The sequence below is a fragment of the Pelophylax lessonae genome (assembly GCF_965119305.1).
Source record: "Pelophylax lessonae genome assembly, chromosome: 2".
Lineage (NCBI taxonomy): Eukaryota > Metazoa > Chordata > Amphibia > Anura > Ranidae > Pelophylax > Pelophylax lessonae.
In genome coordinates this window covers 382436344-382454637 of record NC_138769.1, presented here as the reverse complement: position 1 = coordinate 382454637, position 18294 = coordinate 382436344, and the positions used below count along the sequence as shown (strand labels likewise).

At 42.2% G+C, this 18294-nt stretch overlaps 1 protein-coding gene across 1 annotated transcript in view; it reads left to right on the top strand.

The window, feature by feature from the left end:
- Positions 1-2986: 2986 nt before the first annotated feature.
- Positions 2987-18294, top strand: part of RAD51D (RAD51 paralog D) — a 32665-nt gene continuing 17357 nt past the window's right edge. Inside the window, exons 1-5 of the mRNA XM_082247204.1 lie at positions 2987-3070; positions 5302-5363; positions 8533-8651; positions 14639-14720; positions 15473-15607. Coding sequence (XP_082103330.1) covers positions 2989-3070; positions 5302-5363; positions 8533-8651; positions 14639-14720; positions 15473-15607 — 480 coding nt within the window. The 5' untranslated portion in view covers positions 2987-2988. The remainder of the gene's footprint in view (positions 3071-5301; positions 5364-8532; positions 8652-14638; positions 14721-15472; positions 15608-18294) is intronic.

Sequence of the window (18294 nt, the reverse complement as noted above, 5' to 3'; positions counted from 1 at the left end):
GGTTGAACTGGATGGACTATTGTCTTTATTCAACCTCACCTACTATGTAACTATGTCTGCTGTCTCTGAGCATCTCTTGGATCATGTCCGCTCTCTCTGAATTTTATGTGTGGCCTTTGGAGATGTAGTTATGTCTGCATTCTCTGACCTACTAAGAAAGTGTTTTAAAGTGGAGTTCCACCCATTTTTAATAAATTGGATTACATAAATCTATGTAATCCCCTTTAAAACGACTTTTACCAATGGAAAGTTTTTTTTTTTTTTGCTAGTAAATACCTGATTTTCTGCTTTATTTATCCTCTTCTCACTTCCGGGTCTGGTCGGCGATGACGTCATTCGGCGATTCGCAGTGTGTGCTGGGATGGCATGAAATCTCGCATTATTACACAGGAGATGAGCTGCACTGTGTGCTCCGCCCCGCCTCCTCTCAGTGAGCTGTATGTATGTAGTGTATTGAGGTTGGGCTCCGCCCCGCCTCCGCCCCGCCTCCTCTCAGTGAGCTGTATGTATGTAGTGTATTCAGGCCGTGCTCCGCTCCGCCTCCGCCCCCGCCCCCGCCCCGCCTCTTCTCAGTGAGCTCAGTGAGCTATAATGCTTTCAGTCCTCGCTCACTGAGAGAAGGCGGGGCGGAGGCGGGGCGGAGCACGGCCTGAATACACTACATACATACAACTCACTGAGAGGAGGTGGGGCGGGGGCGTAGTCGGGGCGGAGCACAGCATGAATACACTACATACATACAGCTCACTGAGAGGAGGCGGGGCGGAGGCGGGGCGGAGCACAACCTCAATACACTACATACATACAGCTCACTGAGAGGAGGCGGGGCAGAGCACACAGTGCAGCTCATCGCCTGTGTAATAATGCGAGATTTCATGCCATCCCAGCACACACTGCGAATCGCCGAATGACGTAATCGCCGACCAGACCCGGAAGTGAGAAGAGGATAAATAAAGCAGAAAATCAGGTATTTACTAGCAAAAAAAAACAAAAAAACTTTCCATTGGTAAAAGTTGTTTTAAAGGGGATTACATAGATCTAAAGTGAAAAAAATGGGTGGAACTCCACTTTAAGAATGTGTTTTTTTCAAAATTGACAGTATTTTTTTGTTTATATAGCACATATTAAAAAGCCCAGTAGTGATTAAATACCAACAAAAGAGAACACTTGGTTTAGAGAAAATTATATAAATTTAATTTGGGTACAGTTAAAGTAGCGCAGTGGTGAATAGTAAAAAAATGGTCTGGTCGTGAAGGGGGTAAAACATTCTGAGGTCAAGTGGTTAAAATAACAAACACGTTACCTGCTCTGTGCAATGGTTTTGTGCCCGAGCAGACCTAAAAGCAAGCCCCCCCTCCCCCCTGGGGGAACTCGTGCAGGTTGGCTCACAAGCCCAGCCATAAGACACACAGAGCGCGGCTCAGTTTTGCCCCCAACTCCTTCCTCACTGGCTCTGATTGTCAGCAACAGAGCCAATGGTTCCTGCTGCTGTTCCTGAGCCAATGATGTGGCTGCGGGAGGAGCTGCATGCCATTGCAACTGACAGCTTGTAGTTCTCAATGATCTTGTAAGGGCCCTGGCGAGGCTCTCATTGTTCAATGATCTTCCTGGACTTCAAGTGGTTGTAAGGGCACAAGGTTTTTTACCTTTATGCATTCTATGCATGAAGATAAAAAACCTTCTGTGTGCAGCAGCCCCCCCATTCTCCCTTTAATACTTACCTGAGCCCCCTGTCGATCCAGCGATGTCCACAAGAGCCTTGCTTCTTCGGGGACTTGCACTCCTGACTGGCTATTGGCTCACTGGCTGTGATTGCCAATCAGGAGACGGAGGGGTTGGGCCAAGCCACGGCTCTGTAGGTGATTGAACACACAGAGCAGGCTCAGGTGGCCCCATAGCAAGCTGCTTGCTGTGGGGCCACCCGACAGAAGGGAGGAGCCAGGAGCGCCCACATGGGACCCAAGGAGAGAAGGATCCGAGCCACTCTGTGCAAAAACACCGCTCAGAGCAGGTAGGTATAGCATGTTTATTATTTGAATGAAAAAAAAATTAAAGCTTTACGATCACTTTCAGTAACTGTCTGTCCATATGGAGGTGCAGGCAGACGGCTATAGTGACAGTCTGTAGGATCTTGACAATGCGCCCACGTCCCCTGATCTGCTGATCCTGAGTGCAATGCTTCACAGGCTCCTTAGAAAAAAAAATAAACAATGAAAATTTTTTTTACCTGCAAAAAATGTGCATTTAGTATTTTTTTAGGGTGAACTTAGCCTTTAAAATGAGGCTGCCATCACACAAGTCATTTTAACTTCTGCCAAGTGCCCTCCATGGTTTAGACTTGGAAAGGTGCCCTGAGCTCATTGTATGTAACATTCATGCTAAGCCAATCCCTTCAATGGCTACCTCCAGTAGGTACGTGGTAATGGAGGCTGAAAAAAGATGCGGTGCGCTCTTCTGCATTGTCTTGTGAATTAGTTAAAATAAATATAATATAGTTATAAAGTATATACTGTATTCAGTTCATCTTTAAGTATAGAACAGTAAATGGACTCTTATATTTCATATCTTAAACTATGTTTTATTTTATTTTTATATAACAGTTCAATGTTTACAAATATATTTCTGTTCAATAATGATTAAGGCTCCGTTCACATGTAGGCGTTTTGGGGCGTTTTTCTGCTCTAGGATCAGCTCTCAAAACGCCCAACAAGACAAATCCTATTCATTTCAATGGCCCCTGTTCACATCTGAGCGTTTTGACGCTGTATACAAAACGCCCAACGCTCAAAAAAGTACATGAGCTTCTTTTTGGGCAGATTACAGGCATTTTCCATTGGTCTCTATTCAATCTAAAAACGCCTGCACAAAAATCGTGGTAAAAACGCGCGAAAACGCTACGCTCAGGTGTGAATGTAGCCTTACAATAAGGATTTTACAACTGCATCTATCTCATTCGACTAATCACTTTTAATGTGTTTGTCTACAGACATGGTGATTTTGCGAGAGGGGCTTTGTCCTGGATTGACATCTGAGATAATTACCACACTTAAAAGAAATCATGTGAAAACAGGTGATTTTTAGTTTTTTTCAGTTTCAGGTTTCACTTAAAAGACAACTGTACACTTAGTAGGACTGGGCTGGTATGTTCTTACCCCCCTGATTACAGCCCTCCTGGTAAAATACTTTTCTTCCTCCTAGGTGCAGCAATAATTACCACACAGCTCTGCCCGATACCACATTGTCGTTCCTCAGACGATGTCTCAGCTGGGTTCTATTCTTCCCCTATGAGAGATGGCAGCATGAGTGGTCCAGCAGAGTACAGCTCTCTAATAGGAATGAATGGACCCAGGTGCAAATGAGCAGTAAGGCCGGCCATACACGGGATGAATTTTTAAAGGATTTTCTTTAGAAAATCTTATCTAAGAACTTTCGCTTGAATTTTGCACCATTAGTGGGCTGCAGCAACAGTCGACTTTTGTGTGGCCATCAAATTTGAGTAATCAGGCATGTTGAATTAGAATGATTTTCTAATCAATGATGGGAGAATTGTGTGAGAAATATAATAAAGAATGAGCACAAGAAAAGAAAATTCCTGGAAAAAAAAAAAAATTCCCGGCCACGAAAATTATTTTCTGCGCAACATGAGGTGAAATTGAATGTTTGATTGGTTAAATTTCAAAAATCAATGGTGGCACCATCAGATCACAAAACGCATAACGTCTGATTTTAGAAAGAAAATAAGTTCAGAATTTGACCCATGTATGGCCTGCATTAGAATAGGATCCAGCAGGGACATTTTCAGTAGAAAGGCTGTGCAGTGCCAGGCAGGACCAGACAGCAAAAGTCCCTGGCATTAGGGAGAGGAGTAAGTATATAACTAGGAGGGTGGCAGTCGAGAGTGGGGGCATAATTTAAAGTACAAGTGTACAACATTTTATGTTAACAGTATTATTGATAATGCAGTTTATTATCTGCCTGTTCCTTACTGTTCAGTGATTGAATGTACATAAGCAACTAGTAAAGCTAGTCTCAAAAAAGAAGAGGGTTGTTCTGCTAATTACACTGCATAATTTGTCTCCTTAAAGGAAATATGTCATATGAAAAAATGAAAGCTGCCGTTACCCTCCTTAAAAAAATGCTAATAACCTTGGTGTCCTGCAGAACTGCTAGCTTTAATACTTTGAAGTAAAATGAGTATGTATATAAACATTCACTTTAGTCTCTGACACACACACACACACACACACACACACACACACACACACACACACACACACACACACACACACACACACACACACACACACACACACACACACACACACACACACACACACACACACACACACACACACACACACACACACACACACACACACACACACACACACACACACACACACACACACACACACACACACACACACACACACACACACACACACACACACACACACACACACACACACACACACACACACACACACACACACACACACACACACACACACACACACACACACACACACACACACACACACACACACACACACACACACACACACACACACACACACACACACACACACACACACACACACACACACACACACACACACACACACACACACACACACACACACACACACACACACACACACACACACACACACACACACACACACACACACACACACACACACACACACACACACCAATTTGGGAAGAAGCCATCAATGCACCTGTCCATCTTTTGCTTTGTGGGCAGGAAATCTATGCAAACAAAGCGAGAACATACATATTCAATGCAGGTAGTGCTTGCAGATAAACCCATCTTCCAAAAAGTAACTGTATTCCTGTGAACAATATGGGCATACACATGGCCGACTAGGCTTTCTCCAGGAGATCAGTGTATTTCTGCAGCAGGTATAGCCAGGTGTTTCTACTTAGTCAAAGACAGGTAGCCCCTATATCAATGATAGTCTGACACTGTGTGTATCTTATTGCACATGGAATGATTACCTGCATTTAGGGATGGTTGTGCACCACTGGATGCAGACAGATCATGCCCAGGGGTGGGTACACATCCCTTGTGCAATTACATGTAGACCGTGTCAGCCTATCAATTATTTGTACAGGCTTCTTCTCCGCGGCTGATCGGAAACACCAGACCTTACCCGCTGCAAAAATACTGATTTGGGTGGTGTGCAGCCTTATTCATCTATTTGCATGAGACCTTTACATCAAATGTTCTAGTTGTCCTATTCTTAGAAATATTTTACATTTTTTATTTGTTTATAGTGGTTGATTTGGTGGCTTCAGATTTAGAGGAACTTGCTCGGAAATGCTCCTTATCATACAAGGTAATGCTTTATCAGAGACTTTGCACATCCTATGTTCACCAGTGGCATCTTTAAAAAAAACATTTAGTTAGAAAAATACACAATCACTATTGCTGACCTCCTAGAAATACTAGTTACTTGGCTGTTTTTGGCTTCAATGTTTTTGTCATTGTTTTGGATAAGCATGGAGATTAGAGAGTCGGAGAGAAGTCAGAAATTCTGCATACATGTTTGACATCAGTACCCCTAGAAGTATTAAAACCACTTGAACAACATAATAAACAGGCAATAAGCATTTTTTGAGGGGTAAGTTATCTTTTGCAGTATAATATTGTGTTACCCCAGGCTTTAAAAGAGAAAAAAAAAAGAAATTCTGCAGATTTAAAGTGCAGCTATTTAGAAATGCTTGTACATACCAGCAGCACCCTTCAAAAGTCTCCCATCAGAGCAGGAAGTGGTGTCCAGGCTTGCCACCACCTCCTGCGCCACACATGGGTGACATTGCTTTTAGAGGAAACACAGAAGAGGGCGAGGGGGTAGAATGTAGGTGTATAGAGGTGGGATTGGTAGGATTAAGAGAGGTTGAGTGGGGAGGAAGAAGCAGCCAGGGAAATCAGGCGAGAGGAGTCCTGGCTCCCAGTGTCAAAGCATGACTGCATCACTATAGCTGACGGACATCCCAGGTGTAACCCAGAGGTAAGGACCTCAATGTATTCAGCTGGGAATGTAAACTAGTTCTAGTAATTCCACTTCTGTTGTAAGGCTTCTTCTGTTCCCTTGATATTGGAAAAGAGATCCTAAATGATTTTTATTTTGTTTATTCTGCAAACCAATGCAACAAAAGGGGGGGGGGGGTTCTTGATTAAGCCCAAGGTGCTTGGATACAATATCTTGTAGTATTCATTAGGGGCTGATGAGAGGGCTTTTGTTTTACTTGTGGTGGAGTAGGAAGGAAGCGAGGTCATGGAGATGTGGAAATCTGTACATTTTGGGGCAATTTATCCTTCACCCTTCCAGAACTTTGAGAGTTTGGGACATGACCAGAAATATGAAGAAAGGAACCTTCACCTTCCCCGTAATTGAGAACAAGAGAGCAGGATGCTAGGTTGTCTGCATTCTCCTCCTAAGGCTTTTTCATATTCTGTTTCCTGTGAGCCGGTGCTAACCACTGGTTTATGTGCAAAGTACAATGGCCTCTCCTCTTCTTTTTTTTTTTTTTTTTTTTTATTTTTTGTTTTTCTTGTTTTGCGAGGGTCAGCTGTAATTTATTTGACCACTTCTGTAAGCACTGTAAAGGCTGTGTCTCATCTCTGCTAATGAACAGTAAGTACAGCATGGAGACTGTATGTCTAACTGAACCCTGTTTAGCTCACATGGATTCAGAAGGTTTTAAAGGGCACGGGCTATGTCCTGGTGGGGGAATATAAAGTAGGGGGTGATAAAGTTGGAGAATTCTACAAAAAAGATAAGAGCAGAATAAAGGGGGGTCTTTGGTGATTGCTGTCAGTGATGGCCTATTAGATCCTGTGCCAAAATGTAATATCCTGGTATGACCAGTTTGTGCTAGGGACTGTGGTTAAATTAGTTTTTTCCACACAGACAACTGCTCACACAATACGACTTTGGTGCACCAAAAAAACAAAACAAAACATGTGAACCTTGGAAGAGCTTACCTTGTCCCTTAGGAATCATGGTGATCATTTCCGGTAAACAATGGCTTCATTTCATCACCACAACAGAATACAGAGCCCTATTGATATCAACCTAACCTAGGACTTGTTACTCCTTTCTCTTACCTTTAAACCCTCTAATAGTGGCCAGTATAGTCTTTCACAAAAGATTGGACAGCTGGTTGGCATAGATGGGACAGCCAACACATTGTCATATGCAGTTAATTTTATATCTGAAACTATGAATACAAGTGTAAATGCGCATACTGTTTCTTGGTTTGTTGGCTTCTATTGCGTACTTCACCATGATCCATTACATTAAAGCGTAACTAAAAGCAAAACTTTTATGTTTTGGATAGAGTGGAGATGGATTAGAGCCTACATTTGGAAAAATCCCAATTTTTAGGTTACCATCAGAACACTAATAAAGGGGCACACTAGTCCCGGAAACACACTGGGATTCCCTCACTTTGAAGGGATTTCCTCTCACTGGCCATGGAACAGGAAGTGCAGGGAATTCTCTCCAAATGGGACACAAATAATAATAATAAAAAAAAAAAAAAAACCTGACGTGATTTATTACCCTCCCTTCCAAAATGAAAAAGTTTTGCCTTTTAGTTACACTTTACCACCATAGATGCACTTGAATGTAAATTATATACTATGCACCCACCCTGTATTATGTCCTTTGTCTTTTCTTTTGAAAATCTAAAAAAAAAACATAGACCTCACACTGGTGCCGTCACCATGCCTGGCGTGCTGCTGCTGACGGGAGTCGGGACTACTGACTCAGACGAGAGTGTGAGGTCTATGTCGCGGATTGAACACCCATGTTGATCTAATCGGGGAAAGCTGCCCACCCCATTTAAAGGAGAAGGGGATCAGCGCCATTCCTACATCAGTGTCTTTTCAAGCCTATTTGGTTTATCTTTTTGGTAAGAGCCCATTATTGTCTTTGCACCGGTGTTATATCACATGGTTGGAGGTGGACATCACGTGAAAAGTATATTTTGGATTACATTGGATTCACTTATTGCACTTACCTTTTCACCGCCGGGTAAGGAGGAAATTCACCAGGTGGAGGGACATCACTGTTATCTATTGATTTTGTTGGATTCCTTTCAAACCTGTATTTTGCATCATATTGATCACAAATTAAAGAGAAACTCTCACTTTGGACTGTTGGACTATTTATTGTTTGTGCTTTGTCACAACACACTTGCATTTAATTTACACATCTTATTTGTATCACTGTTGGATCATTCACCAGCACCAGTTGTTTATATATTTTTATATGTATACCTCATTTTGAATTAGCGCACCTTTTTTATTTATTCATTCATTCATTTATATTTCTGGTAGTAGCTTTTTCAGTGATCAGCGCACCCCCTTTCTAATTACACATATATATATATATATATATATATATATATATATATATATGATTCTTTCAACAAATTTAGGTTATGAAAAGCATGAGCAACTAATGTTTGTGTGTAATAGTGGATGTTGTATTTCAGGCACTTGTGGCAGTTAGACGTGTGCTGCTTGCTCAGTACTCTGCATTCCCCTCAAATGGTGCAGACTTGTATGAAGAGCTGAAGATTTCTACAGCAATTCTTCCCACAGGCAACAGCAAGTAAGAATTCACACACATGAATATGAGAGTACATTGCTTTTTCACAGTTCAAATGTTGTGTTCTACAAGACATATTGTTTAAGTATATATATTATTAAAGCATAACTTTAACAGGGCTAAAGGGTCAGCAGCTCTTGCCAAGTTCTTCTTCTGTCACAGCGTCTTCACTTTCCGACCATTGGGTGGCCACTGATAATGTAACTCCAGTGTGCATGCACAGAGTTTGCATAACTCCAACACCCTGCTCCTTTCCCAGAATCTTGCACATAGTGGGAGTGTACACAAGGTAGGTGGTGTATAAAACCAAGAGAAAGTTGCAGACCCTTTTTTTTTTTTTTTGGCAACCTAACCCAGCAATATTTCTTTTTTTTTTTTTTTTAAGGACTTAGTTCTGCTTTAATTGGGACTTTGTCTTTATCCTATACAAAATGGTTAATATTTAGATAGGAAAAAAAGTGTTTCCAAAGAATCCTGGACCTTCAGGACTAGTTCACACTATATTTTATTAAGTTCTGTATGTGTTTCCGTATGCGCGTTTACATGCATGTTTTTTTTTTTTTTTACAAATAGATTTTTCTTTTATTAAACATATAAACAGAACAAGTAATTACAACTACATTACATTACTCTGCACAAGAAGAAAACAAAACAAAACAACAACAACAACAACAACCAAAAAAAAAATAAAAAATAAAAAAATTAAAAAAAAATATATTTTTAATAAGTTCCTACTTCTGTCATTATGGAACAGGTGAGATTGGCACGCCTACAGCATCAATCCAAGCTGACCACACTTTATCAAATTTTTTTGGGCAATTCCTGCTACCGTATGTGAAACGGTAGAATGGAAGTGTCTTAGTAACGGCAGCTATCCAAGTTGATCGGGTGGGAGGTTCGGGTAGCTTCCATCGCAAAAGGATTTCTCTCCTGGCGTAAAACAAGGTATACATAATGCACATTTTATCGTATCTATCCCCTCCCACTTGTGTAAGGTTACTCAGTAGAGTTACCTTTGGGTCCAAGGGAATCGTAATGTCAAAAATTTCCCCAATAGTATCTGTCACGGCCTTCCAAAAGGTTGCCAGCTCCGGACATGACCAAACTACATGTATAAAAGTACCAATTCCATGCCCACACCTGGCACAGAAGGGATCTTTCATAGGATATATCCTAGCAAGACGTTGTGGCGTATAGTATGCTCTGTGTAAAAATTTAAGTTGTATAAATCTATCCCTAGCCGCTATCATTGAGGGGATATAATTATTAACCGAGTCCTCCCAATCTTCAACCGTCAGGTCAGGGATATCGTCCTTCCATTTATTATAGATTTTCTCAAGAGACCAACCATGATCTGTTGAAAGGATAGAGTATATAGCAGAGAGAGTTTTCCCTATTACCTTGAACGTTAACCCTTTCTCCAAAGGGTCTGATTCCAAGATAACAGGGCCTTGAAACTGAGCCCGCATAGCATGACTAAGCTGGTGGTAACGAAAAACCATAGTGGGAGGCAATGAGTAGGTATACTGGAGTGCGTCAAACCCTAGAAGTCTTCCATCTTTAATAACATGTTTCATAGTGACAATCCCTCTGGCAGCCCATACCTGGGGTTCAGGAAGTTGGTACAAATGTAATAGATTAGGATTACCCCACAACGGAGTGTGGGGGGGATATATGTAGAGGTGTATTATATATCACCCGCGCCCGCGTCCATATCCGCAGCACCGTCTTCATCAGACTGGTTATTTGAGGATGTGCCCGTTCACCCCGGAAAACCAGATTACTAAGGGCCGCATAGGAACCCAGCAATGCTGCTTCTAGTGTAACTGCGGAGTTAGTTTTGGGTTGGGAAAACCACCACCGGACCGTCACCAGTACAGCCGCCCAAAAGTACAGCTTAAAATTAGGAAGCGCTAAGCCCCCTTTTGCAAGTGGAAGATATAACGTACGTTTTGCGACTCGTGGAATACGCCCGGCCCATACAAAGGTTGTTACCAAACTGTCTAATCTCGAAAAAAAGTTTTTAGTCATATCGATAGGGGAGTTACGAAAAAAATACAAAAATTTTGGAAGATAACTCATTTTTAATAAATTGATTCTACCAACCGGGGATGGGGGAAGCATGCGCCATGACGCACACCTTTTATTTAATTGTAAAACTAAAGGGTCAATGTTATTTTGTTGATACACATCCAATGTTGGACCCACTTTGATACCCAGATACACCATGTCCTGTACCCATTTCAACGGTGTCTGAGTATCAATTAAAGGTACCGATGGATGAAGTGGAAAGAGGACAGACTTAGACCAATTAATACGTATACCTGAAAAACGACCAAAAATGTCGAATAATTGTAGGGCCCTATGTAATGAAGTGGAAGCATCAGCCAAATAGATCAGAGTATCGTCTGCATACAAGGACAACTTCTCTTCGATGACCCCGACTTTAATGCCTCGGATTTGTGGGTCCGCCCGTAACATAATTGCGAGCGGCTCCAGAGCCAAGGCAAACAAAGCCGGAGACAACGGACATCCCTGCCGGGTACCCCTCAATAGAGGGAATTTACCCGACAGCGATGAGTTAGTGCGGACCCTAGCCGTGGGGTTCCCATAAAGAAGCTTAATCCATGACACAAAGTTAGGGCCAAACCCGAAACTGGCTAAGATCTTCCAAAGAAATGGCCACTCAACAGAATCAAATGCTTTCTCGGCGTCGAGGGAGGCGACCACACCTGCTCCCTCCCCCGACGCCAAGGCCATATGTGTAAACAATCTCCGGATATTGATATCCGTGCCCCGTTCAGGTATGAATCCAGTTTGATCCGGATGAATCAAATCTGTAATAACACTATTAAGTCGAGTAGCCAAAATCTTTGAAAGAATCTTCCCATCTACATTTAATAAAGAAATAGGTCTATAGGATGAACATAATGATGGATCCTTCCCTAATTTAGGGATAACGACAATAACTGCTTCGCTCATTGTTTTAGGGAGTTCCCCCTCGTTTAGAGATCCTACAAGAGTGGCTAATAAATGCGGGCCCAGAAGGTCCATATGGGCCTTATAGAATTCGACAGGAATTCCATCCGGTCCTGGTGTTTTGTCCGGTTGTAAGGAAGCCACCACTTCTTGGATCTCCAAAAGAGTAATAGGGGCATCTAATTTGGCCCTATACATTGTTTAATGTGTTCTGCAACTTTGATGCATTCCAGGCTTTTTTTTCCTCGTCTCAATTAAGGACATATGCGCTCCATTGCGTTTTTGATGCATTCCAGTGCATTTTTTATGTTTTACTGCCTTCCAGTACAGGGATCAACCCATTATCGGTGAGGCCGATTATCGGAGGCTGATATTCACTTTTTTTTAAGTATCGGCCACAAACTTGCCGATATTGCTTCAAGTGGTTGTACCGGAGTGATGCCTGCAGCTAGAGGCATCACCCCGGCACCGTTATTTAGAGCCAGTCGGCTTTCTGAGCAGCCGCTCATTTGTCATTACAAGGAGGGGGAGGGCACGTCCCCACCCCACCGCCTTCCGCGCCTCACCCAGGTCCCCCAACCCACCTGGAGACCCGAGCGACCAGCTTGCACGTCCGCCGGCTGCCGAAGACCACATTCGGCTTTGATCGGGTCTCCGATGTAAAAACCCAGAAGCGATGTCATGACATCACTTCCAGGCACTGGAGCCTTAAAGGCACCAGATTTTTTAAAAAAAAGACCACATTCAAAATAGCCAAACTTGTCATTTTGAATGCTTTTAAGTGCAGAAGAGGGGTTTGGGGTCTTTTAGACCCCAGATCCCTCCATAAAGAGAACTAGTCACTGCCTATCACTGTCACGGGATGTTTACATTAAAAGTGATCAAAAAAAAAAGACAGTGTAAAAAAAAAAAAATGTTAAATGTGCAGAAAATCGGCACCTAATATCTGCTATCGGCCTGAAGGGTGACTGGAGAATCGGTATTGGCCCTGAAAAAACGATATTGGTCAATCCCTATTCCAGATACATTCTATGTAGAAAAAAATGAAGCATGTTCTTCTTTTGTTGACTGTACTGGATTGCACTGCAGTGGTGCGAACTATGCCATTGAAATCCAAGTAACCCACTATCCATACGTTTTTGATTCAGAAAAAAACACTGGACTGCATGTGGTGTGAACCAGCTCTTAAAGATGTGACCTCGTGGCTGTTATTGTGGACCTGTCTTCACTATCAGGCAGCTCATTAACCAGGAACATACAGTCAGTCAAGCCTGAAAATCCAAATTCTTGAAATCGTGTTTCATGTCCGTAATCCACTAGGTATTGAAGCAGGATCAGAATGACAGACCGAGATCCTGCATCTTTAAAATCAAGTCAATAATAATGACAGCAGCTATATTTTTATCCTTGCATCTGATCTGAAGTTCATTTGTAGAACCATGAGAAAATCAAATACAGCATGTTTTCATGTGCTTTCAGGGAAATGGATTGCTTTTGAGACGTGTTTGTCATATGAACATACTGCTTTCTAAATTTCTTCCATAGAGAAAGAAAAAAAATGCTGACATAAGGCATCAACAAACATACGGTAGGTGTTTGCTGAGAGCAAATTCACATGTGGGGTGACAGACTTTTTACCGCATGGTAAAACATTTGTCACCGCAGGGACATACAGGAAACGATTGTTTCCTGTGTGTCCCATTCACACTGCAACGCAGCTTAGCACTGTGCTGCAGCATGCAATGAAATTCAGACATGCTGCATTTTATTGCAGCGCATCGGCTCAAATCGCTCTGCAGTGTCAGGCAGCACAGCGCGGTTTACCGCCCGACATTGCAGTGAATAAAGTATGTTTTGTACACTTTAAATAAAGCTTGTACAGAAAAAAAAAGGGGAAGGTGTGGTGCGCTGAACCGTGCACTACACTGCCCCTAGCCAGCCAGCAATGCAGAGTGGCACTGGCTGGAGTGGTGAATCGCTCCAGCTGCTTTGCGATTTGTCTGAGGGCCAGTGTGGATTGGCCATGAATCTTTCAGGAGCCCATAACCTTACTTTAACCAAACATTTAACACAACCTAAAAATTTAAACAAACCTTGGAAGTCATTCAGATTCAAAACAGGAATACACGTTTGCATTACTATATTGTAAACGCGTACATATTTATTGAAGTAAACTTTTTTTTTTTCCTTTAAACATACCTGTTGAGAACTAGTAAAAAGTAATCAGTAAGCTCTCCTAGCAAACCAGGTAATCGCCAAAATTGTTATATTAGTTATGGCTTTCCCTCAGATATGAAGTAAGGGGATATGTATATCCTTTTATCTTAAAAAAGGATACTTTTTTTTCCCCTACTAGAGCTGCGTATATACAGTAAATGTATACGGGTATATACTGTAGTGCATATAGACTTTCTATATGCACAGCACCACCTAGTGTCAAAGGAAGAAAGATTCACAGCTCCTACCATAAGTTGTCTCAGTTTTCTGAGGTTCTTCAATCTTGAAACTTAACCTAGCCTATAAATGTAGTCTTGTCCTTTCCCTAATCCCTAACCCTTACCTTTTACTCCTAACACAGTGTCAATCTTCCTTTACTGAAAGCAGAACTGAACTCCTTACCTCTCCTCCAGTGATGTGATGTCTGTGAGTTCCTTCCATGGCATTTTCTCTGGGTCCTCTTTTGGGTTTCATTATCTTGATTGGCTGCAATGCATCTCCAGTGCAATCCTTAATCCTGACTCCAAGGCATGCTGAGAATGTATGTTGAGCTGCGCAGCTCAGTGTACATTTTAAAGCATCTTGAGAACAGGAAAATGAGAAGATTTGTATTGCATTAAAAAATATAGTAATTTATCTTCTGCAATAAAGCAAAACCTTCCTTTTTATAAATGTTTGATGTGACAGTAAAGCTGCTTTAAGTTTAAATGCAAACAGCACTGAATGGTCATCACCAAGAGTAGCTGACTTGATATATACAGTATATTATTTTTTTATTCTATCTTTGCTTCTAGACTGGACCTCCTGTTGGATTCGGGTTTATACACTGGAGAAGTCACTGAGATTGCAGGAACAGCAGGATGTGGCAAAACACAGGTTTGAACAATGTAATTTATCTGGTGTAAAATAATCATTTAGAATGACTAGATCTTGTAAATATAGATAGATGGAAATATTTAATTGACCTTTTATTGTTACAAATGATGTTATTTATGTTGATCTGAATATTGTTGGCTTAGTTCGTTTCAGTGTAGATGTTACTTTGTACCGAATTTACATCTCTTCGTCAATAGACTTAAAGTGTTGCTAAACCCAGGACTCTGCATATCTGGTCTCCCAAAGTACACAGAACATGGAAATGCTAATATTTTAGTAAATATAAACTGCTAAATCCCTTTTCTTATCAGCAGTATATTGCAGTCTTGTGACTTCTATCAGTGTCCGGCCAAGCGCTAGTTAAAGCTTGTAGGAGTGTCCTATGAGGCTGCATGACCCCTGATCCTCTGTGTGGACATTGCTGATTGGCCCTGTGCTGATCACATGCACCCTCCCAAAAAACCTCTCTAGCAATACACACTAAACTAAGCATGTGCAGAGTGCCTCCAAGGCTCTCTACAATAAGCAGATGGATTGGTGATAGTAAAAGAAGGGACTGATCAGAGAAGACCGGATCAAACAGCTTTTTTACACAATACACAGGATTATCCCCTTAGGTTCCACAGTGAGTATACAAAGCATGCTTTACTGCATATACAGACTGATTTTACTGTTGTGGGTTTAGTAACACTTTAAAGAGAGGCTTATGGTTTGCTATAGGGAACCTAATTCCAAAATTTGCTTTGTTTTAGATATGTCAAAGCATTGCTGTAAATGTGGCTTGCAGCCTAAAGCAGAGAGTTTGTTATATAGACACCACAGGAGGTCTGACTGGCTCTCGTCTCCTGCAGTTAATACAATCCAGGACAGAACAGGAGGATGAACAGGTAAGCAGTGGCTTTGTACCCATAAAAATTCACAGTTAGGGGATGTTTGATGGCCTACGTATGCCTGATGAGTGCAAACCGTGCAACAAACAAAGGCCTACTGCCAGCTTCCAGCATATTATAGGAGCCCAGTTGATAAATGTATTTAGGGGTTTTCACAGGGGAAAAGTTACCCATTTATTATTATTATTATACAGGATTTATATAGCGCCAACAGTTTGCTCAGCGCTTTACAATTTGAGGGAAGACAATACAGTTACAATTCAATACAGGAGGAATTAGAAGGCCCTGCTCGTTCGAGCTTACAATCTAGAAGGGGGGGGGGGGGGGTCAAGTGACACAAAAGGCAATAACTGTGGGGGGGGGGCTGATGGAGAAAATGGAAGTATAGTTGTTAGGTGTGGATCGGATAGGCTTCTCTGAAGAGGAGGGTTTTCAGAGATCGCTTTTCAGAAAAGCTAATAGAGTGGGAGATAATCGGACAGATAACGGTAAGGAGTTCCATAGGATTGGAAAGTCTCTGGTAAAGTCCTGAAGACGAGCATGGGAGGAGGTAACGAGGGAGCTAGAGAGCAGGAGGTTTTGAGAGGACCGAAGAGAGCGATTAGGTTGGTATTTTGAGACTAGGCTAGTGATGTAGCTGAGGGCTAAGCTGTGGATGGCTTTGTAAGAGGTTGTTAGTATTTTGAATTGAAGTCATTGGGTGAGCGGAAGCCAGTGGAGGGCTTGACAGAGAGGAGCGGCGGACACTGAGCGATTGGTAAGATGGATGAGTCTGGCGGCAGCATTCATGATGGATTGAAGGGGGGGATAGCCTGTGTAGAGGTAAGCCAATGAGAAGGGAATTGCAGTAGTAGAGGCGCGAGATGACCAGGGAGTGAACTAAGAGCTTTGTTGTGTATTTGGTTAGAAAGGGGCGTATTTTGGAGATGTTGCGGAGGTTGAGGCGGCAAGATTTGGACAGCGATTGGATGTGGGGATTGAAGGCGAGTTCAGAGTCCAGAACAACACCTAGGACCTTGGCATGCGGGGATGGGTTGATAGAAATGCCATCAATATTGACATAGAGATCAGGGGAAGGGGCACATGGTGGAGAAAAAATTCTAAGCTCTGTTTTGGATGGATTAAATTTGAGGAAGTGGTATGACATCCAGACTGATATATCTGATAGTAAATTAGTGATACGTGAGGAGACTGAGGGAGAGGGCTGAATAAATAGATTTGGGTATCGTCAGCGTAGAGATGGTATTGGAAGCCGTGGGAGGCTATCAGCTGACCCAGAGAGGAGGTGTAGATTGAAAATAGGAGGGGTCCAAGAACAGAGCCTTGGTGGACCCCAACGGAAAAAGGAAGAGGAGAGGAGGAAGTATAATTGTAAGTAACGCTAAAGGTGCGGTTGGATAAGTAGGAAGGTAACCAGTGAAGAGTATAGTCACGGAGACCAAAGGCGTGGAGTTTTTTGAGGAGGAGGGTATGGTCAACCGTATCAAAGGCAGCAGAAAGGTCCAGGAGTAGGAGTACAGAATAGTGTCCATTGGTTTTGGCCGTTAGTAGATCGTTTGTCAGTTTTAGGAGAGCAGTTTCAGTGGAATGTTGAGGAGGAAATCCAGACTGAAGGGTATCAAGGAGGCTATTCTCAGCATAGTCGGTTGTAGACCAGACGTTCAAGGAGTTTGGATAAAAAGGGGAGCAAGGAAATAGGGCATAGGTTGTTAAGATTGGTTGGGTCCAGTGAGGGCTTTTTAAGTATGGGGCTGACTAGTGCATGTTTTAGAGAGTTGGGGAAGATGCCAGAAGAGAGGGAGAGATTGAAGATGTGGGTTAGAGAGTGTAGAAAAGGGCCAGAGGGTGAACGTAGCATTTGCGAAGGGAACAGGATCCAGAGGGCAGGTGGTTAAGTGGACGTTAGCAAGTAGGTTAGCAACCTCATCTATAGTGGCGGGGTTGAATGAGGGAAGTAGTGATTGCACCTGTGAGGATGAAGCGTAAAGCATGGAAGGTATCTGAACATCAATGATTTCCTCACAAATTGTATCAATCTTCTGTTTGAAGTGGTAGGCAATCTCCTGGGCAGTGAGTGAGTCAGTGGGAGGAGGTAGTGGAGGACGGGAGTAAAGAATTAAAGGTAGCGAAGAGTTGCCGGGGGCAGGATGACAAGTTGTTAATGAGAGTGATAAAATAGGTCTGCTTGGCAGTGTTTATTGGTGTCAACCTTTTAATTGCAACACAAAATATTAATTGCTCATACTAGCAGTGTATTTAGACATATGAATTGCTGCTAATAACAGGGACATTGATGCACAAATGTGTCCATGCACACATAGGCATTTAGAGTAGTTTATAGGCAGAAAAAACCTCCATTGCCAGTGCACACATTTACAAGCGTCAATTGTTTTTTCTGCCAAAACACTGCTGCCAGTAGGAAAAGAGTCTAGGAGAGATAGCAAAACATCCTGTGTGCATGAGGCCTAAGTCATCACCTCTACAGACTTTTTTTTCCTCCCCTGAATCTATTCTGCTCGGTCTGCTTTCTACCAGTAAGTGAAAATTCCACAGCCCCCTCAAATTTCTGCCCTTGGCCCATTGCACTTTCTCTCCTTTAAAACAAAAAACATGATGAACATATGGCATACCCATACACATAACCACAATGCTTACATTTTTAAAATATTTTGGAAAATACATAA